The 22,090-nt window shown below is 44.3% G+C and overlaps 1 protein-coding gene across 1 annotated transcript in view; it reads right to left on the reverse strand.

Annotated features, from left to right (window-relative positions):
- Positions 1 to 2,373: 2,373 nt before the first annotated feature.
- Positions 2,374 to 22,090, reverse strand: part of hip1r (huntingtin interacting protein 1 related) — a 115,778-nt gene continuing 96,061 nt past the window's right edge. The window contains exons 17-32 of the mRNA XM_033043192.1: positions 21,336 to 21,437; positions 19,597 to 19,791; positions 18,525 to 18,672; positions 17,181 to 17,267; positions 14,774 to 14,881; positions 13,648 to 13,784; positions 11,023 to 11,133; positions 9,933 to 9,991; positions 9,794 to 9,824; positions 9,345 to 9,407; positions 7,992 to 8,092; positions 5,980 to 6,085; positions 5,226 to 5,349; positions 5,044 to 5,105; positions 3,311 to 3,502; positions 2,374 to 3,054 (exon numbers count right to left, since the gene is read on the reverse strand). Of these exons, the coding sequence (XP_032899083.1) occupies positions 3,004 to 3,054; positions 3,311 to 3,502; positions 5,044 to 5,105; positions 5,226 to 5,349; positions 5,980 to 6,085; positions 7,992 to 8,092; positions 9,345 to 9,407; positions 9,794 to 9,824; positions 9,933 to 9,991; positions 11,023 to 11,133; positions 13,648 to 13,784; positions 14,774 to 14,881; positions 17,181 to 17,267; positions 18,525 to 18,672; positions 19,597 to 19,791; positions 21,336 to 21,437 (1,677 nt within the window). The 3' untranslated portion in view covers positions 2,374 to 3,003. The remainder of the gene's footprint in view (positions 3,055 to 3,310; positions 3,503 to 5,043; positions 5,106 to 5,225; positions 5,350 to 5,979; positions 6,086 to 7,991; positions 8,093 to 9,344; positions 9,408 to 9,793; positions 9,825 to 9,932; positions 9,992 to 11,022; positions 11,134 to 13,647; positions 13,785 to 14,773; positions 14,882 to 17,180; positions 17,268 to 18,524; positions 18,673 to 19,596; positions 19,792 to 21,335; positions 21,438 to 22,090) is intronic.

Below are 22,090 nucleotides of genomic sequence, written 5' to 3' on the forward strand. Positions count from 1 at the left end.
GTTTGATTAGGAATTTGAAATATGTGTGCATATTTCAAATATTCACTACATATTAAGCGGTTTGCTCTGGTTAAGTGAATCTTGTTCGCTTTGAACTTGTTTTTCCCATTGTTCAGTGACTCCTTCAGTGATTTGGCACAGTTGCACAATCTCTGCAGGTCATCTTCTGGGTTAGGGAAGGGTTTTGGTCCTTTGATCTGTTTGTAACCCCACAGTACTTCACAGAAAGGCTGTCCAACAAAATATGGAAGGACAGAAGCTTGGTCAGGGGTGGATACTTCAAAGTAATGGGTCGAGATGGAACTGGATTCTCAGCTGTTAATAAATGAAAGCATGATTGCCAACGGGTAAGGGATAAAAAAGCAAATATTCACGAAGCCCAGTGGGCAGCAAGGTGGTGTAGCCCATAGTAGCGCCAGGGACACGGGTTCCATCCTGACTACATGTGCTGTCTGGTAGCATTTTGTTTGTTCTACCCAAGACCTGTGTGGATTTCATCCCATGCTCCAAAGACGTACAGGTTTGTAGGCTAATTGGCTTGGTGTAAATGTAAATTGTCCCTGATGTGTGTAGGATAGTGTTAATGTGCAGGGGTCAGTGCAGAATCGGTGAACCAACAGTTTCCGCACTGTATCACTAAACTAAAATCCAGAATTAGAGATGCTTAGGTCTTGATCTTTAGGTAAGAGTAAGCGTGAACTTGGATGGATTTGAAAATTAATTGGACAGTAATCAGTGGATGTGTAGGCAGCAATGTCAAATGTTAATGGGGAACATGGGATCTGTAGTCTGAAAGCAACTGAAGTTGTTTGGTTGAGGGGGAGGGGGTTAAGAAAGATTTGCACATAAGTTCATAAATAGGAGTGAAAGATAAGGGGCAACTGGCCAATGTTCTAGAAGTAGATTAATGCAATCATGGGGATTGAAGCTGCAGACTAAATTGTAGTCACATTTTTCTTCATATTTGAATGAAGGCCAAGGCAAGCTGTCTTGGGTGTGAACATTGAAGTGGCGCATTGCTCCTGGTTCTTGTATGATTTGAATTCTGGCACAGTTTGTATTACCATTCATGATCGCTGACAACAAACGCTTGTACTCATGATCTGCAACAAACTCCAACAATCAGAGGCAATCTTGCTATTTTGGTGCCAAACTAGCAGATTTTCTGGATTGAGTTCAGGCAGTGATAGAAATACTTAAAAAGAAAAAATAATAATAATAATAGTGTTATTCTCCTGTGAATCAGAAGTTCAAAAGGAATGTGGGGAAACCTCACCTGGTGAACCAGTTGGTTAACAAAGCATCAGGACTCTGAGAGATGATTGAGTTTTACTGAACCCCATTCACACCACCCATTTTGCAAGTGATTGATGTGGGTAAAGGCAGTAGAGGAGCAGTTAATGTTTCAGTTGAAAGACCTGGCATCAGAACTAGGTAAAAGGTTTTATGAAGGAGGATAATGAGAATGGAGTGGATACAAACGCTAAACAGTAAGCTGATGGTAACTAACTGATTTTGTCTGGGCGTAATAATGGAAGATGGGAATGGGGCAGTGGAGACATGTTAAAGCAAGGATGAGGGGGATCCTATCTGTGCTTGGGGCAGAAGGGGGTGGGAGAACTGCAAGAAATGGGTGTGGCTGAGAGTCCGGTCAATTATAGTACAGGGAAAGACTTCACTGAGGAAAAATAAATTGGTGCCTGAAAGAACTGCAGATGCTGTTTCGCACCAACATTAATGCTCTTGGGTACACAAAATTGCTGGGGAAACTCAGCGGGTGCAGCAGCATCTATGGAGCGAAGGAAATAGGCAACGTTTCGGGCCGAAACCCTTCTTCAGACTGATGGGGGGTGGGGAGGGGAGAAGGAAGGAAAAGGGGAGGAGGAGGAGGAGCCGGAGGGCGGGTGGATGGGAGGGTGGGAGGAGACAGCTAGAGGGTTAAGGAAGGGGAGGAGACAGCAAGGGCTAGCAAAATTGGGAGAATTCAATGTTAATGCCATCCGGACGCAAGGTCCCCAGACGGAATATGAGGTGCTGTTCCTCCAATTTCCGCTGTTGCTCACTCTGGCAATGGAGGAGACCCAGGACAGAGAGGTCGGATTGTGAATGGGAGGGGGAGTTGAAGTGCTGAGCCACCGGGAGGTCAGGTTGGTTATTGCGGACTGAGCGGAGGTGTTCGGCGAAACGATCGCCCAACCTACGCTTAGTCTCCCCGATGTAAATCAGCTGACATCTAGAGCAGCGGATGCAGTAGATGAGGTTGGAGGAGATAATGCTCTTGGCACAGCTTTCAACTTGAATATTCAAAGAGAAACTGAGATCAATCTTAAATTCAAAGGAAGCAGCGGATCAGCTGTTCCAACAGATACAAGATTTCCTTGACTTTTGAATCTTTAGTTACATCTGATTTACAAAAATAATATACATACTCAGTTTATTTCAAACTTCACGTTAAAATTCCTAGGTTTCTCATAAAATTCAATACAGCTGAAGACAAATGTTCATTGGGCAAATTATGTTCTATTGCTAATAAATACACCACACCTATTAAAATTTTCACATACATACAAAATACTTTATACTGCATTTCCCAGAAATTGTAGTTTAAAAGTATATGCAAAGCTGAAACTACTTAATCTTTCATTATTTAGGTTGCATTCCAGCAACCAAACAAATATCCTGGCCCAGTAGTAAATGTACATACTAAACAGTCTTTATTTAAAAAAACAATGATAACTCTCTGATTTTTTCGAAGGACTGATTAAAGGCTAGAATGAACGGCTGTTTCAATTTCATCCTGCTTGACCAATTTGAAATGTTGCCTATTAATGTGAAATTAGCTCCTATAATTTGCTTTGCACTATTTTAATTCGATAAGGGGCTCATCAAAAAAGTAAAACTGGCACGTTTATGGAATGTGACACTGCCATCCGATGTGCTTGACTTGTAAAGAATGCAGAGTCTTGTTCTGTTCCAATATAATGCAGCCACCTTCATGTTTCCTTATTGAGAGTTCCGTAAATGAGAAACATAAGCCAGGTCCGATGCATTTAACTGCAAAATATTGAATAATTACAAGTAAAAAATAATCCAACACACTTGGTCACAAGGCTTTAAATACAGAGGCTGCGGTGGAAAAATTGCTTCCCATCGTTCTGCATAATTTTTACTTCAACTGGGTGACATATCTTGGAACATCCTAAAGATGCCAAATCAACAGTGTAATTCTCGGTCTAGATCCTTTCATCCAAGATGTCACTCATTTTAGCAATTAACAGAAGTAGTAAAAGTTGGACCTGATCACACTTGCCTGTGAATCTTTTTTTGGTGGGATATTTGGCTTTTGAGAAAGTGGTGGCTTCCTTGAAACCTCAGGTTTTGAAGGCAGTTTATCTTCCAATATTTCATCGTTGGTTCCTCCCAGCTCATAATGTTTCTTTCGAAGATCTCCAAGCTTCATTCGTTCCTGCTCCAGTTTATTTTCCAATTCCAGTACTTTCACCTAAACAGAAGCAGTTAGTATGTAAGGATAGGCCACCTGATTTAAACACCAACCCCATATGTCAATACCCTTAAATTCTGGATAATGTCGTGAACATACATGGGGACTGAGACTAGGGACGCGGGAGCTTGATCGCCCCGATGCGGAGGGCTCGACCGCCGGACGCGGGAGCTTGATCGCCCTGATGCGGAGGGCTCAACCTCCGGACGCGGGAGCTTGATCGCCCTGATGCGGAGGGCTCGACCGCCGGTCGCGGGAGCGAAGATCGCCCCGACCGCGGGAGAACAAAGAAGGGAAGAAGATTGAACTTTTGTTTGCCTTCCATCACAGTGAGGAATGTGGGGGAGTCACTGTGGTAGACGTTCATGTTAAACAATTAATTTGGGTATCTTGTTGCTCTTTATTGGTAGGACTATGGCAATATGAATTTCACTGCACCTTAATTGGTACGTGACAATAAACCAACCTTGAAGAGCACCGCTTGTTCTAAGGCAGAGATTAGGCAGTTAAATAGATTCTTGATTAATACGGGTGTCAGGGGAGAAGGGGGGTTAGGACGGCAAGATCGATCAGCCATGATTGAATGGCGGAATTACCTAATTCTGCTCCTATCACTTATGACCTTTCGAGTATAAGAGCCGGTAAGCATATGCCGGGTTTGGAGAGGGTGCAGAAGAGGTTATTATCTTAATAGTGTCAGATTAGGAAAAGGGGGGGTGCAACGAGACCTGGGTGTCCTTGTACATCAGTCACTGAAAGTAAGCATGCAGGTACAGCAGGCAGTGAAGAAAGCAAAGTGAGAGGATTTGAGTATAGGGGCAAAGAGGTCCTACTGCAGTTGTACAGGACCCTGGTGAGACCACACCTGGAGTATTGTGTGCAGTTTTGGTCTCCTAACTTGAGGAAGAACATTCTTGCTATTGAAGGAGTGCAGCGTAGGTTCACCAGGTTAATTCCCAGGATGGCGGAACTGACATATGATGAAATAATAGATCGACTGGGATTATATTCACTGGAATTTAGAAGGATGAGAGGATATCTTATAGATACATAAAATTCTTAAGGGTTTGGACAGGCTAGATGCAGGAAAAATGTTCCCGATGTTGGGGGAGAGGAAAAACATTTTCACTCAGAGTTGTGAATTTGTGGAATTCTCTGCCACAGAAGGCAGTGGAAGCCAATTCACTGGATGTTTTTGAGTTAGATTTAGCTCTTAGGGCTAATGGGATATGGGAAGAAAGCAGGAATGGGGTACTGACTTTGGATGATCAGCCATGATCATATTGAATAGCGGTGCTGGCTCGAAGAGCTGAATGGCCTACTCCTACACCTGTTTTCTATGTTTACTTGAATGCAGCTTGGATTAGATTGGCTATATGGAGAGGATGAACATAGATTGTTTTCTCTGGGGTGTCAGAGGTTGAGGGGAGACTTGATAGACATACAAAATTAGGGGAAGCATAGATAGGGTAGACAGTCAGAACCTTTTCCATGGGCTATAAACTACATTATCTGGTGACAATCTAAAAGTAGTAGTGTACCTGTGTTTCAATCTCCTGCTTTTTAAGCTTAATCCTTGAGATTCCTGAAAAATCCATTGTATCTGGAAAAAATATTGAAACGGGGATGTCACTACCCAAGTACAGATGAAGACAATGCATAATATCAAACTGCGGCAGGTGAGGTAAGGGGATGCGCTGTTACCCTCGTGCGGTCGGTTTACCTTTGTCTTTGATCTGTTCCTGTCCTGACTTTGTTGATGCCACCACATTGGCCGCCATCTCATTCACGTGCCGAGAGGCTTGTTGTAGACGGGACAGGTTTCTGCTGCTCCGGTCTGCTTTCACCTAGATCACAGCAACAGTGTTCATGATTGAGCGGGTTGCATTAGCAAAAGTGTAGACAGGAAACGGGAAAGGTGTGTGGCCACAGACTCTGGAGAGGGACGTGACAATAGACCAATCAATAGGGTGCAGGAATGGAGGCTGTGTTAAAGGGATGCGCTGGGCTAGGAACTCGATGGGTCAATTACAAACAATGGAATCAATCTCTACCTGATACTATTTGTGACCACTCCCATTTATAGTTTTATTTCAGATGATCCTGTTTCTGGAGTTCAGTTTAGAGATACAACAATGAAACAGGCCCTTAGGCCCATCGAGTCTGTGCCACCCCAACGGCGATCCCTGTATACCAGCACCATCCTACACACCAGAGACAATTTATAACTTTTTACCGAAGCCATTAACCTACAACCCTGCACGTCTTTGGAGTGTTGGAGGAATCCGGAGCACCCGGGGAAAACCCACACGGTGACGGAAAACGTACAAACTCCGTACAGACAGCACCCATAGTCAGGATCGATCCCGGTTTCTGCCGCCTCCTCTGTCAACGCGAAACCCCATCAAATGGTGATGTGCCTGGTTCTTATTTCAGTTGTGCTTAGCATATGTTTCACCTGATTTTTTTAGTCTTACCTTTGACGCAGCCACGAGCTGGGCTGTGCTGGCGGCCACCTCATGCGAGCACACAATCAACTCCTCGTACTTCCCTGTCTTCAACACCACTTTATCAGCTGAATCTCTGCACGCCAAAAACAAACAAAAGCATTACCTCTAGGTTTCACCCCCTCGATCCCTGGGGCAAGAACTCGAAAACCGAGTACTCAATGTGTGAAATAAAACTCCCACAAACTTGCATCTTTTGTGAGGTAATGAACCATCTTTTCAGATGGATAAATGCATCAAAGTTGCCTGTCAGTTGATCAGTTACAGTTCCATCAGTCTGAAGAAGGATCCTGACCCAAAACTTCCCCTGCCCATTCCATCCCCAGAAAATGACAAAGAGTTGGATTAGCTCAGCAGGTCAGGCAGCAGCACATAGACTGACTGAAGAAGGGTGCCAACCCAAAACATCACCTATCCATGTTCTCCAGAGATGCTGCCTGACCCGCTGAGTTACCCCTGACACATCTTTCTGCAAATCAGCATCTGGAGATCATTGTGTCTTGGAGTTTAATCAAGTAAATGATCCACATCATTGACCTGAATCAGTACAAATTATTTCAGGCTACACTAGAAAAGCCAAGGTAGACAAAAATGCTGGAGAAACTCAGCGGGTGCAGCAGCATCTATGGAGCGAAGGAAATAGGCAACGTTTTGGGCCGAAACCCTTCTTCAGCCACCTCTATAATACCCAAAGTGGGCACAGTTGCTGTTTCCATTGGCTTGATTGAGAGTAGTGAGCAAAGATACTAGAGCAAGAACCCTTTGGCAGTGAGTTAACAGGTGATTGAAAATAACAAAGGAATGGAGGTGGACAGTAATTCTCACATGCCATCTGGTGGACAGTTACAGAACAGCAGGGCTATTCCTTGGATAAAAGGTGATGAATGAATGAACATCATTAAGTGTTGTAATAAGTAACATGAACTTCAGACAACAGTGGACACTCTTGAAGCTGCTTAGTTGCAGAGCAATTTTAAATGGGTTGACGTTTCAGTGTCAGGTAAAACTCTTATTTAAGCTAGAATATACAAACATGTTTGTTTAAAGGACTAAAGTGTGCACTCAGATTCGGTCAGAGGAACCCTGAGCAAAACTATAGAGAGTTACAATCTTAAACGACGAGAAATTTTGTGCACGTGGACTTTCCTTTCTAGGCACCATTTCTCAATGACAGAACTAAGCTTGCTTTTGTGAAGAGGCTCGTAGGCAAGGAATGCAATTCAAGCGGGTAAGTGAAGCAAGCATCGCCCCATCTAAGTCTGAAGAAGGGTTTCGGCCCGAAACGTCACCTATTTCCTTCGCTCCATAGATGCTGCTGCACCCGCTGAGTTTCCCCAGCAATTTTGTGTACCTTCGCCCCATCTAAGCACTGATTTGATATTTACAGTAGCTGAAGGGAGTTGTGATCTGTGAAACCAGGCCAAGGCAGTGAAGCACAATTACAATCCGTGTGGAGAATAGTCACAAACGCAGGCTGTTTTCAGCCCAATGCTTGCTCCAGTTTATATGCGATGGAGAAGAAAATGCTGAGTCTGCTCAAAATACACCCAGAATTGAACGATTTCAATAAACCGTGAAGACGCTTTATTTGATGTCTGATCTGGAGAGATTTTCTCTACGTTAGTCAAATATCAGTTCGCTGTATTTTGCACCAACACTTATTTCGTGCTCTATTAAATTAGCGCGCCTATTCATTTACAGCCACACTTTATCCATTTATGATTAAACTTTTTTATTTATGATAAGGGTCCTGACCTGAAACGTCACCCATCCTTTTTCTCCAGAGATTCTGCCTGAGCCGCTGAGTTACTCCAGCATTTTGTTATAAACCAGCATCTGCAGTTGTTTGTTTCTACTGGATGATTAGACGTTGATGTTTTCTCCTCTATCCATTATACAGGAACTAAACATCCTCTATTATTGTCACAGTTTGATGAAGAACAAGAGACAAGAGTTGCCCAGTGGTTGGGGCTGGTACTTACACCAACTGTGTCGCGCCCCATCCCACAGCTTTGGAAGCAGAGATTAGACCTTCTGTCCAGCGAGAGTTCTTTGCATAGAATTCTTTTGTAGTTGCTGCTCCCTATAAAACATTTAATGAACCAAATCCAAAAACATTATTTCCATGCATGTCAAAAGGTACAACTAGGTTCACTCAGTCATATTAAAAGTATCAGGATTTTCCCAACTCTTTGAATTCGCTCCAGATTATTTTGTACTCTGCTTAATTTCTGTAAAGGGGCAGGTGGTGGGCGGGAGGGAGAGTTTGATCTTTAGAGATACTGTGTGGAAACTGTCCACCGAGCCTGCGATGACACCGTACATTAACACTATCCTACACCTTAGGGACAATTTGTTTTCAATTTACCGAAGCCAATTAACCTACAAACCTTTGTTCAAAAGGGAACTGCAGATGCTGGAATATCGAAGGTACACAAAATTGCTGGGGAAACTCAGCGGGTGCAGCAGCATCTATGGAGCGAAGGAAATAGGCGACGTTTCGGGCCGAAACCCTTCTTCAGACTGCACCCGCTGAGTTTCCCCAGCAATTTTGTGTACCTTTTAACCTACAAACCTGTTGTCTTATGAGTGTGGGAGGAACCTGGGACACAGGGAGAACAAACAAACTCCATACAGACAGCACCTGTAGTCAGGATCGAACCTGGGGCTCTGGTGCTGTAAGGCAGAAACGTTACTCCTGCACCACTGTTTCTAGGTAGGAAAAGCCTAATGAAATAGTTGGTGTAATTTTGCTTTTATGTCTGTGGATTATCAAAATACTGAGCTCAACTGATGCTGTAGGCACAGCAGTAACTGGAGCAAAATGTAAGTGCTGTGGTTTGGGGTGGGGTGCCTAAATTACGTTTTAAGTCTTATGATACAGGCAGAAACTAAATAGATAATAGTTGTAGTTAAATGGGTGATGGTTTACTGGCAATATTACCAACCCTGTCAAACATTACCAGTGTCAAGAGACTTTGAGCCTGATACAGCTGAACCTCAGGTGAGAGTAATTTAGAGATACAACATGGAACAGACCCTTCCTCACACCGAGTCCATGTCGATCATCAATCACCTGTTCACACTAGTTCTATAATTTTTGCGTCGCAAGTTACAGTGATCATTGTGACGGAGTTTCCTTTCAGTGGATCACTGGGGATGCCCTACAATTCTCAAGAGGATTGTGTCTCCTGTGCTTCTTCTTGCGTATGGCGTGCACAGCCTAAAGTTGCAAGACAACTTCGACTGTTTGTGCACGGCAGGTCGATTGCATTCGTCGAAACAGGGTGGACCACGTGAAGGTTGCAATCTCCCACCCCATCTCCTGCGCTTACCCTTCCACTTTCCACAATCTCCTTCTGCAAGCTTGTTGAGGCCATCACCAGTTGCCGTATTGCCTAAAATGAGGGAAAATGCAAGCCAGTGACACAGTAAACTTGTACTCATGTGACAACCATGAACTCTGGATTAAAAGACACCATCTTTAACAAAATCTCAAACCATCAGCTGTATCTGACCATCTGTTTAAATAAATCAACATATCCTCCAAATAACACAGCCATAACCATATTGACATCACTCTACAATGCAGTCTGCTGACTTTCCTTTTTACATGTAGTTATTGTAAGGAAAGGGCTTCGGCTAACATTAAGCTTATTGTCATAGTTAAGAATTTGTTCCGTGGAACATGGCGGCTGTGCGGTACTTACAAAACTATCACTTGCTGACTAATATTACTTTAATAATTTAATAAACACCTAAAAACTAGTGTGTGTTTTCTTACCTTCATGAGACTGGTGCACGAGTTTAAAATTCTGCAATTAAAAAAGTGATGATGTGAAAAGTGTACAAGTGGTAAAAAATAAATACCAAATCAGTTTTGATATAAACTGGGTTCTGTGCATGACTGAGTTTCTACTAACCTTTCATTAACTTCCAGTTTAATGCCAGAGCTTCCTTGTCGGGCTTGCTTCATCATTTCCTACAGTTTAGAACAACATTAGCTTTCAGCTCTTTGGGCAAGATGCAGACTGTACTGGATTGCTCCTCTTCCCAGAAAGGCAATGTAAACTAAGTTTTACCAACTCAAAACTTCCCTGCTGGCATGTTCTAAACCATTAAAGATGCCAATAACATTTGCCATGACAGTCTGAAATAGAACAAACTAAAATCTCCATCTGAATGTTGTTACATTTTTTATAGAATGCCTTAACATGAAAAGAGAAACAATTCTAGATGACCCTTCAGCCCCCCCATTACATTCATATACCAAAATCCATTATCCTTATGTCCCCCATGATCAACATAACACATGATAAAATAGTTCTTAACAACTATAATTATAGCAGACCCTCTCACGTAAAAACTATTTAAGAAAAGGGGTCATTAAGTATAGTGGCCTTATCGAGCTTGACTAAAGTCCATCGGAGCCTGGATTGGTGTTTTAGAATTTTTAGAGAAATTACTTGCTCTGTCTGCCATGGGTCAGACAAGCTGGAAGGAGTAACCTACAGAAATGTGTGTAAAGAAACAATTACGGTCATCTTATGACTATCAGTATACTTACTATCAGTAGAAAATGCAAACCATTTTAGGCATTATGATTGTACAAGAAATCAGGGAAACTTTAACCAACCATGATCAGAACTTTTTATTTCCCCAGGGTGGAAATGTCCAACAATAGAGGGCACAACTAATCATAAGGTGAGAGGGGAAGAGTTTAATGGAGATGTGTGAGGCAAGTTTTGTTTACACACAGAGTGATGGGGGCTTGGAACACATTACCAGGGTGGTGGTGGTGGAGGCAGATACCATTGTGGCGTTCAAGAGGCTGTTAGATGGGCACATGGATATACAGGGAACAGAGGGATATGGATCAGGTACAGGCAGATGAGATCAGTTCAACTGCATCATGTTTGGCACAGCCATTGTGGGAGGAAGGGCTTGTTCCTGTCCTGTATTCTTCTATGTTCTGAGATGATCTGCTTTCTAGGAAGATGGATTCTACCCTACCTCAATCCTCTTCACTGCATCTTCAATGGCTGTGGATGTTGATGCCATCTCTTTGTCCACCATGTCCCCGAGCTCCTCCTGTTTGACATCAATGCTCTTGGGCCTCAACTCCTGAAAGGACATGTTAAAAGTATTCTCTATTTAGGCTATATTTTAAACATTGAAAATATCTAGATAAGATCGCTTTGAATAAAAATCCTTCATATTTTGGGGTTTTTTGCACAACGTACTAATAAAACATATGACATTTGAATGAATATAAACAATCAAAATCAATGATATGTACCCTGTTGGATATAATAGCACTATTTCCTGCTCTCTCAAGGTTTAGTTTCTTTCAGACTGTTGTAACCCAGGTCTCGTTCTCGGAGCGTGTCATCATGACATGAAGCCAGGCTTTGATCGGATTCAAACACTTTGGTGAAAGATCTTATCCAAGGTTATATGGGAGTCTCTCAGTCTAGATGCAGTGACAAGGTTAAAACGACCAGTCTTTTCCCCAGAGTAGGGGAAATCAAGAAACAAAGGGCCGATCCCCCCACAGTGAGAGGGGGGAAATTTAATTAGAACCTGAGGGGCAACTTTTTTTTTACACTGAAGGTGGTGGATATTTAGAGCGAGCTGCCAGAGGAGGTAGTTGAGGCAGGTACAATAACAACATTTAAAATACACTTGGACAGGTACATGGAGAGGAAGGGTTTAGAGGGACATGAACCAAACATGGGCAGGTGGTACTAGTGTAGATGGGGCATCTTGGTCAGCATGTTTCCTTGCAGTATGACCCTTTGGCTCTATAACAGAAACACCTTACTGGGGATTTAGCGTAAACTTCAAGAAGGAAGATTTATTACTGTTATTAAGTCGTATCTTGCAAACTAAACGGAGAATCCAGTATTCGGAAAGCAGAAGCTTCTAACTTCTCCACAGACACTGCCATTGCATGTCTGTGAGCATGCGTGTGTGAGAGAGAACAGGGGTTAAAAGATTATGGAACTATTGAGGGGAGTTGGAGAAAAGTTGCAGATCTATCAAGATACGACTGAATGAGGCATTAGACCTGGGCCTGTTCCTAGACTTATGTTCTTTATGAGCCTCCCTGACTGCTTGAAAGAGTCACGGTACTAGACTATCTGCTGCCTTATGCAATGCAATTACTAGCTTGAGAAGCTGGCATGCCTGCTCCTGGGGTCAACGAGATCCAGCTCAAGCACGTTAAAGTCTGAGCTGCAGTTCTCCTTGATACATGCCAATGATTCCCGATTTAAAGCAAAATTAACAACTTTGTAGCAACTGGATCTTTATCTCGCAAAGATACTAATTCCTTGAAGTTTGAGCCAAATCCCAAATGCAGCAAATTGAATTTTGCAGCTTTTCATTTCATAGATTTTTCGAGTCGTACCTCATGGAAATAGGCCCTTCTGCCCAACGTGTCCATGCCAACCAAGATGCCCATCTAACCTAGTCCTATTTGCCTGTGTTTCATCCATATTCTTCTAAAACGATCCTATCCATCTATCGGTCCAAATGTCTTTTAAATGCTGTTATAGTACCTGCTTTAACTACCTCCTCTGGCAGCCCAATCCAAATGCCCATCACCTTCTGAGTGAAAAAATTACTCCTCGGGATCCTATGAAATCTTAACCTTCTCACCTAAAACCTAGGTCCTTTGGGTCTTGATTCCCCTATTCTGGGAAAAAAGATTCCTCATTCACCCTATCGATTCCTCTCATGATTTCTTACATGATTAAAATGTTGACAATGATCAGATTTGTCTAGGAAACTCAGATACATCTCAATTCGGGCTTTCCTCAGATCATTTTACAATTTAGGGGTGGCATGCTAGTGCAGCAGTAGAGTTGCTGGCTTACAGCGCCAGGGACCCGGTTCGATCCTGACTACGGGTGCTGTCTGTACGGAGTTTGTACGTTCTCCCTGTGACCTGCATTGGTTTTCCCTGAGTGTTCCGGTTTCCTCCCACATTCCAAAGGCATGCAGGTTTGTAGGTTAATTGGCTTTGGTAAGATAATAAATTGTCCCTCGTGTGTGTGTGTGTGTGTGTAGGATAGCACGAGTGCACAGGGATCGCTGGTCGGCGCATACTTGGTGTATTAAAGGGCCTGTTTCCGCGCTGTATCTTTAAACTAAAATAAACTCAACTAATAAGTCTTCCCACAAGTTATAGGGGTAGGATTAGGCCATTCGGCCCATCGAATCTACTCTGCCATTCAATCATGGCTGATCTCTGCCTCCTACTTCCATTTTCCTGCCCTCTCCCCTTAACCCTTGATACCTGTTTTAATCAAGAATTTGTCTATCTCTGCCTTAAAAATATCTACTGACGGCCTCCACAGCCTTCTGTGGCAATAAATTCCACAGATTAACTACCCTTTGACTAAAGAAGTTCCTCCTCACCTCCTTTCCAAAAGAGCACCCTTTAATTCTGAGGCTATGACCTCTGGTCCTAGACTCTCCCACCAGTGGAAACATCCTTTCCACATCCACTCTGTCTATGCCTTTCATTATTCTGTAGGATTCAACGAGGTCCCCCCCTCAACCTTCTAAACTCCAGCGAGTAGAGGCCTGGTGATGTCAAACGCTCAGGTGGGAGTGATGAGTTGATCATACCTGTCCGAGGTCAAGGATTTTTTGAATCGCACTCCTCACGGAGGCTGGGTCGGCATGACTGACTGACCGCTTATCCTTCAGATCACCCAAATAGCGTAGGCTCTCCTTCCCACACTCTCTGCAACCGTCTGTCAGTCCTGTGAGGATGGTAAATAAATATAAACTCCGATTTATAGGAATGTTATCACATTGCATTCGACAGGTTTCAGTGTTCCCCTGAGGAAGGCCGATTACTTTGGAACAATATTCCACAGTAACAGCATCCAATACCCTTCAGGTCCAGGATCCGATACCTTCTATTGGATCAGTGCTAACATTAACCTGGCGTACAAAAAAACTGCAGAGGACACGGCTGCAAAACCCACAGAGACCCCTGAAGCAAGATTCCTGGAAACCACAAAGAATCCTTCGATATTTAATCTAACAGTCATCGTCATAGAGTCATACAGCAGGGAAACAGGCCCTTCGGCCCAACGAGTCCACGCCGACCAAGATGCCCCATCTACGTTAGCCTGTGCTTGGCCCATACGCCTCTAAATCATTCCTATCCATGTACCTATCCAAATGTCTTTTAAACATCATTATACTGCCTGCCTCAACTACCTCCCTAGGCAGTTTGTTTCATATATCCACCACCTTCCTCTGTATGAAAGATTTGCCCCACAGGTTCGTATTAAATGTTTCCCCTATCACCTTAAACCTATGTCCTCAGGTTCTTGATTCCCCTACCCTGGATAAAAGACAATCCTCAAACTAATCATGCCTTGTGCGTTCTGATCTGATCCAGATCGTTGATATAAACCACAAACTGCAATGGGCCCAGCAATGATCCCTGAAGCACACCACCAGTCACAGCTTCCAGTCTGTAAAACATCCTTCCATCTTCAGTCATCATTGAATCTGAAGAATGGTTCCGACCCAAAGTGTCACCCATCCATGTTCTCCAAAGCTGCTGCCTGAGCCGCTGAGTTACTCCAGCGCTTGGTAAACTAACATCTGCTATTTGCCCCATCTCCATCTGCTTCCTCCCATCATGTCTCAGTGCTGCAGCTGAACAGGAACGCAAACACCTGCTGAATGTGAAGTTAGACTTTTCTCCAGCATCTAGGATATGCTCAATACTCACTGTCCGCCTGGTCAGTCGGAGCCAGGTGTGACGTGGCACTGCCATTCACGATGGCGTCGGCAGCCAAATGAGCAAACCTGGTCAATGCTTGCAGGAGGCTGCTGGCATCTGTGGGAACCAATGGAAAATAAAAGGGGGAATTCAGTGAAGACACATTATATACAGAATCAGTAGATCTAGGGAGAATTGCACATTTTATTAAATTATTTTTACGTTGCCATAACAATGCTTCAACGTGCTAAAACTCCCAGATGAGCCTCTTCACTACCTGCTACTTGGACTTTAACAACTTTTTTGTAACCCCTATTAAGATATAGTTAATAGGACATTAAATTGTGTTTTAATAAGCTCAAATTCGTGAATAACTAAGGCATTCTAATCACAAGGTGCTTGGCAGAGTTGAGTTAATTGATATGAATGTACAAACAAGGATCAGGAGTAAGGCACTGGGTCCCACAAACCACAAGATTACGGGTCAACTCTGTATTTCCTCCTACCCTTTCAATTCCTCCCCCAACCTCTTGTTGTCACTTATTAACCTACTCAATCTAACACTGCCTTCAAAATGTTCAAAAACTCTGCTTCTGCTACCCTTTGAGGAAAGGTTTTCCAAAGACTTATGACCCGCAGAGAGAATTGCACCTCTTCTGAGTCTTACATGGGCAATTTCACAAAAAAAAATGCAAATTAAAGCAGGGGGAAGATAGTGGGTAATATTGTAAACCTTTGAAGACCTATTATTTCTGGTTAATGCACATAATAGTATTAGCACCTGGATTTTATTTAGCGAATGCAAAGTCCTTTAGCCAAGCAGTTGCCTCTTGATCTGCTGTATGAAGGGTGACAAGTCCTCCTTTGAGTCTTTGTTGAGGGCATGCTTCAATGATGTGTTGCATTGTTTGCTGCTCTCCACAAGCACACCGTGGGGTTGGGCTGCTGCCCCATTTGTGAAGGCTGGCCAAGCAGGGGCCATGTCCAGTCCTGAATCTATTCAGCGTCGTCCACTGCTTCCTTGGGAGATTGGTGCCAGGGACCGGTAGGGTGGGGTCTGACACCAGATGTTTATTTGGGACGTCCTTGGACTCCCATTCCTGTTTCCAAGCTGATTGGATGGTGAAATCAGCTGGTGGTGGGTTCTTCCAAATTGGTGGTCTAGATGGAAGTCGAGCAGTGGGTGGGTTGAAGATGTCCATGTGAATTGGCAGGTGAGGGGAGTTTTTGGTCTTTTGGAGCATCCTTTGAGTGAGGACTACTCGCCGGATGTGTGGAGGGGCTATGTTGGATAGGACAGGGAGCCAAGGGAGTGGTGTTGAGCGGATTGTTCCTGTGATGATCCTCATTGTTGAGTTCAATTGGGTGTCCACATGGTGTGTGTGGGATGACCTGGACCAAACAGGGGCACAATATTCGGCTGAAGAAAATGCAAGGGCTAGTGCTGAAATGCGCAGTGTGGGGGCTGCTGCCCCCCACTTTGAGCCAGCAAGCTTACTGAGGAGATTGTTTCTGGACTTCACCATAGCTGCTGTTCTTTTGAGATGTTCCTTGAAGGTTAGGGTCCTGTCAAGGGTCACTCCGAGGTAGGTTGGAGTGGGGGCATACTTCAGTTTGGTCCTGCTCAGATAGATGTTTGGTTCTCTTGTGGCTTCTGCATTATGGAGGTGGAACACACTGGAGCGTTTTTGCTGGGCTTGGTTTTAGGCGCCAGGTTTTGCAGTATTCGTCCAGTTTAGCAAGGTCTTCATTGAGCACCTGTTCCAATGTACCAAAATCTGGTGCTTGGAAGGCCAAACAGATGTCATCTGCATAGATGAATTTGCGGGATTTGGTGGTGGGTAGGTCATTTGTGTAAAGGTTGAACAAGGTTGGGGCTAAAACTGACCCTTGCGGGAGCCCATTCTTCTGCACCTGGAAACAGATGGTCACAGCCCCCCTTGCTGATAGGAAAGTCCCGATAAAGCGAATGAGGAAAATATTTAAGAGGTCTTTTACCTTTAAACCAAACGCAAATTTATGTTCATAACTCATAAGAATAGAAATTAGACCATTCGGCCCATTTAGTCTACTCTACCTTTCAAACATGGCTATATTTCTCTCTCAACGTCATTCTCCTGCCTTCTCCCCATAACCCTTGACGCCCTTAGTAATCAAGAGTCTGTCAATCTCTGCCTTAAAAATACCGAATGACTTGGCCTCCACAGCCGAATGTGGCAATGAATTCCACCGATTCACCATCCTCTGACTAAATAAATTCCTCCTCATATCCTTTCAAAAGGTACGTTCTTTTATTCTGAGGCTATGTCCTCCGGTCCCTAGAAGTTTGGGCTATCAGCATCTTAACTTGCACAATTTCTTAATTGTCATCTGTACAGAATGTGGGCACATGCGACTGAAACAGAGGTGGCAGTACCTGCCATGTTCGTTAGGTACTGCGAGTGTCCTTGTTGCATCAAGTTCACCGACTCCATGGCTGCTTCTGCCCTGTTGATGAGGTAATCTGTAAGAGACGGACAAGCAGTTCCCCCATCTTTAATTAGTGCAAAGTAACAAGACAGGTCCTGAGGTGATGCCATAAATATGCAAAATCATATATTTTGATATACATATCGTTTATACATATATGGCAATGAATATGGCTTTGGCTTCTTCCTGCTCCTTTTCGGACACATACAATTTCATTTATTTATAGATATTGTTTATGACACTTTATAAATATTCTTGTTTTGTTTTTTTGTTTTTTGTATCACACTTGCTTTTTATTCTTTTATTCTGTTCGAAATAAAGAATTAAATTCCATAGAATTCCATAGAAACAAAGAATTGCAGGTGCTCGTTTATACCAAAGATGGACACAAAGTGCTGAAGTAACTCAGCGGGTCAGGCAGCATCTCTAGAGACAAAGGATTGGTGATGTTTCGGGCTTGGACCCTTCTTCAAAGTCTCAAACACAGGTCTAAAGCTCTATCTATGTTGGTGAGGTTGCATTTGGAATATTGTATTCAGTTTTGGTCACCCTGCTATGGCAAGGATATCATTAAGTAGGAAAGAGTGCAGAGATGATATAAGATGATGTTGCCAGGATTTGAGGGCCCGAGCAATAGGGAGAGGTTGGGCAGGCAAGGAATTTATTCCTTGGAGCACAGGAGGCTAAGGAGCAATCTTATAGAGGTGTATACGATCTTGAGAGGAATAGATACGATTCCTGCGTCTGTGTGTTTTGCTCGGGATTCCTGCATCTGCACTGTGTGTTTTACTCGGGATTACTGCATCTGCACTGTGTGTTTTACTCGGGATTGCTGCATCTGCACGTGTGTTTTACTCGGGATTACTGCATCTGCACTGTGCGTTTTACTCGGGATTAACCGGATCTGCACTGTGTGTTTTACTCGGGATTGCTGCATCTGCACGTGTGTTTTACTCGGGATTGCTGCATCTGCACTGTGTGTTTTGCTCGGGATTCCTGCATCTGCACTGTGTGTTTTGTTCGGGATTCCTGCATCTGCACTGTGTGTTTTATTCGGGATTAACCGGATCTGCACTGTGTGTTTTACTCGGGATTGCTGCATCTGCACTGTGTGTTTTACTCGGGATTGCTGCGTCTGCACTGTGTGTTTTGCTCGGGATTCCTGCGTCTGCACTGTGTGTTTTACTCGGAATTAGCTCTGTCTGCACTGTGTGTTTTACTCAGGATTGATGCGTCTGCAGCTCCCTGTGTCTCCGTGTGATGATCATTAGACTCGTCGGCCACCGCCTACCTGGCGAGCTGGTGCATCGAATGTGCAGGGGGTCGTCGACCTTGGCCACGGCGTCTTGGATGATGCTCTCGGCTTCCCTCACCGTGCCCTGGACCATGTGGAACTGCTCATCCAGCAGTTTCTGCTGAAGCAGCTGCTCACGGTTTGCCTGAAACATAAGTGAAAAGGCGGCTGGCAGCAGTGGCCGGAGGAGAGAACAAACGTATCATTCTGTGTAGGAATGAACTGCAAGTGCTGGTTTATACCTCATAGAGACACAAAAAACTGGAGTAACTCAGCAGCATCTCTGGAGAAAAGGAATAGATGACATTTCAGGTCGAGACTCTTCTTATTTTGGAATTAAAGCCGTTGTGGAGTGTGGAAAAGAGCAAGAACACAAGCAGCAAGGCCAGCAGGGAGGCAAGCAAAGGGGAAGAGGCAGGGGAGAATGATGGAAGGATAACGGAAGGATTAAGGACACAAAAGTACCCGCTGAGTTACTCCAACACTTTATATCCTTTTGTGTATTAACTAGCATCTGCAGTTTAGTTTAGAGATACAGCGTCGAAACAGGCCCCATTCGGCCCACCGAGTCCACGCCGACCAGCGGTCACCCCTACGCTAGTTCCATCCATCACACTGGGGCCAATTTATTTACAGAAGCCGATTAACCTACAAACCTGCAGGTCTTTGGAGTGTGGGAGGAAACCGGAGCACCCAGAGGAAAACCCACGTGGCCACAGGGAGAACTTACAAACTCTGCACAGACAGCACCTGTTGTCAGGATAGAACCTGGGTCTCTGGCGCTGTGTGGCAGCAACTCTACTGCTGTGCCGCTACACCACCCTCAGGTATTTCTGTCTACTCTTTTTGTTGCGTAGTTCCCTGGTGTCTAATGTCAAGAGTGCAGGTGGAAGCTCAGTTTAACGTTGTCCTCTTTCATTGCTACGCTGGGTTCAGGCTGGACTTCGCACTCCAGCAGGAGGTTTGAACCCATGAGCTTTTGATTGTGTGATGAAGCTGCCTCCACAGAGTGATGAGCTGCAATCTAATTTAATGAACAAAGCTGCAATGGTAACCCCGGGACACTGACCTTCTCTGTGAATTTCCCCTGGAGCTCTTCCAGTTCCCTGCAGGCTTTGTCTTTCTCGGTGTGCATCGCCATCTCTCTCTCCTGCAGCGTGTTCTTCAGTGTGTAGGCCTCAGCTTCCTTCTCAGCCACCGTCTTCCTCAGGTTGTCCTTCTCTGCCTCAAGGCTCCGCAGCCTCGAGTTCATCTCTGTGCCCGCCTGCAACCAAGGCACACACCGTGCTCATTACTACAGGTGCATCTCCGAGCCAAGGCCCAATACAGCGCACGGCCTTGAGTGCCCGAGCTCATTAGTAAATGAAATCTCAAAGTTCTTTCACATACTTAATCAACAGGTGGATCTTCATTTATTGTAAGTAAATGCAGAATTGGATCAATTTGTCCTTCAGATAACTTCATTAAAATCCCCTTCACATCATAAGGTCATAAGTAATAGGAGCAGAATGAGGCCATTCGGCCCATCAAGTCTACACCATTCAATCATGGCTGATCTATAATCTCTCCCTCCTAAAGGGGCTGTCCCACTGCGGCGACCTAATTGGCGAGTTTAGAAGAGTTTGCCCTCGACTCATACTCGCAGCATGGTCAACACGAGGTCCTAGGAGGTCTTTGTAACTCTCCTCCCGCATACTCGAGGCCTCAGCTAGGTCGTGGCGTATTTTGCAACATGCTGAAAAATGTCCGCGAGTAAAAAAAGGTCACCATGGAAAAAAAAATCGTTTTTTTTTTACTCATAGGTTTAGTCGAAGTAGGTCATAGTATGTCGGCATGTTATTCGTAGGTATTCGAGGGTAGTCTAAGGTAATCGAAGGTAGTCGTAGATAGTCTTCAACATAGTCGACTGGAGGTTGAAGGAGGTCTTCCACAGTCGAAGGAGGTCTTCAACATGTCATTTTTTCAAACTCTCCTAAACTCTTCTAAACTTGGGATTTAGGTCGCCGCAGTGGGACAGCCCCTTTTCATTTAGTTTAGTTTAAGGATACAGCATGGAAACAGGCCCTTCTGCCCTTTGAATCCATGCTGGTCATCAATCATCGTTCACACTAGTTCTCCATTATCCCACTTTCTCATCACCTCCCAACACACCAGCGGCAATTTACAGAGGCCAATTGACCTACAAAAATGCACATTTTTGTGGATGTGGGAGGAGACTAGAGGAGACCCACGCAGTCACCGGTAGAATGTGTAAACTCCGCACAGGCAACACCCAAGGTCACTGTCGAACCCGGGTCTCTGGTGCTGCGAGGCAGCAGATCTACCAGTTGCACCGCTGTGCCACCCTAGTTCCTTGCTCTCACCATCACCCTGAACATTTCAGTCAAGCATTGATTGGGATCCTCTACCTGCTCCAGTCTTGTCTCACAATCTCTTCCACTATTAACGGGAGAATATTCGTTATACAATAGTGTCGCTGGACGACATGATACATCATCCAGCAGGAGAGATCAAGCACGTTCCTGCCTTGTCAATACCTGGGCCTATCTTTGTGGCAAACAATAGCTCTTCATGCCCCCGAAATGAAGAAGGATTCAAGACGCAACATTGCGCCAGGATTGCTTTCCAATGGTTTACAGTGGAACATGCATTCAACTAAAGCCGAATGAGTGGCCAACTAGGGTAATGATCAACAGCCATGTAACAATATCACAGCACAGGTCAGCACCTTACACAGCAAGAGGAGAAAAACAGCAGGAAAACGATATAACCTGAACGTTTGTTCACTCTTGCTCCCCTACTTTGTACCTGGTCAGAGTTACGCAGTGAGCCCTGGATGGTAGCCAGCTCTTCCTTCTTTGCCTCTATTTCCCTCTTCAGTTGTTCCATTGTAAAGGTCTGGTCCTCCAGCTGCAGGTATGGATGTTAAGCAGAGTTAAACTTCGGTGAATAAACGTAATTTAGTAATCCCGGCGAACTCCGTGACAATGATATTCCACACGCCACCATTCGTTACAACTCATTCGGGCAAGTCACGAGTAAGGAAGCTTCGAACCAGTGAATGTTACAGTTATCTATCCCAGCTTACTTATGAGTTTAATCCAAATCAAGCACAACTGAGAGATGCAGGAGGATATTTTTAAATTAAGATTTTAGTTTAGTTTAAAGATGCACTGTGGAAACAGAGCTTTCGGCACATCGAGTCCACGCCGATCAGCGATCACCCGTGTACTACACTAGTCCTATCACACACCAGGGACAATTTACAGAAGCCGACTAACCTGCAAACCCACATGTCACAGGGAGAACTTGCAAACTCCACAGAGATAGCACCCGAAGTCAGGATCAAACCCGGGTCTCTGGTGCTGTGAGGCGGCAGCTCTACCAGCTGCCCAACCTGCGAACTCCAATCCATGACCGCAACTAACTTTGAAAGTACTAGGCTGCAGTCTCTTATTTTCAGGAGTGAATCTCAGCAGTCACTTCACACCTGAAGATAACACCATGGGCTACTTGCAAGTGCCATTATCAATAGCATACGTGACAATATAGAACCATTGAAG

The sequence above is a fragment of the Amblyraja radiata genome, chromosome 25 (assembly GCF_010909765.2).
Source record: "Amblyraja radiata isolate CabotCenter1 chromosome 25, sAmbRad1.1.pri, whole genome shotgun sequence".
In the NCBI taxonomy this organism is placed as follows: domain Eukaryota; kingdom Metazoa; phylum Chordata; class Chondrichthyes; order Rajiformes; family Rajidae; genus Amblyraja; species Amblyraja radiata.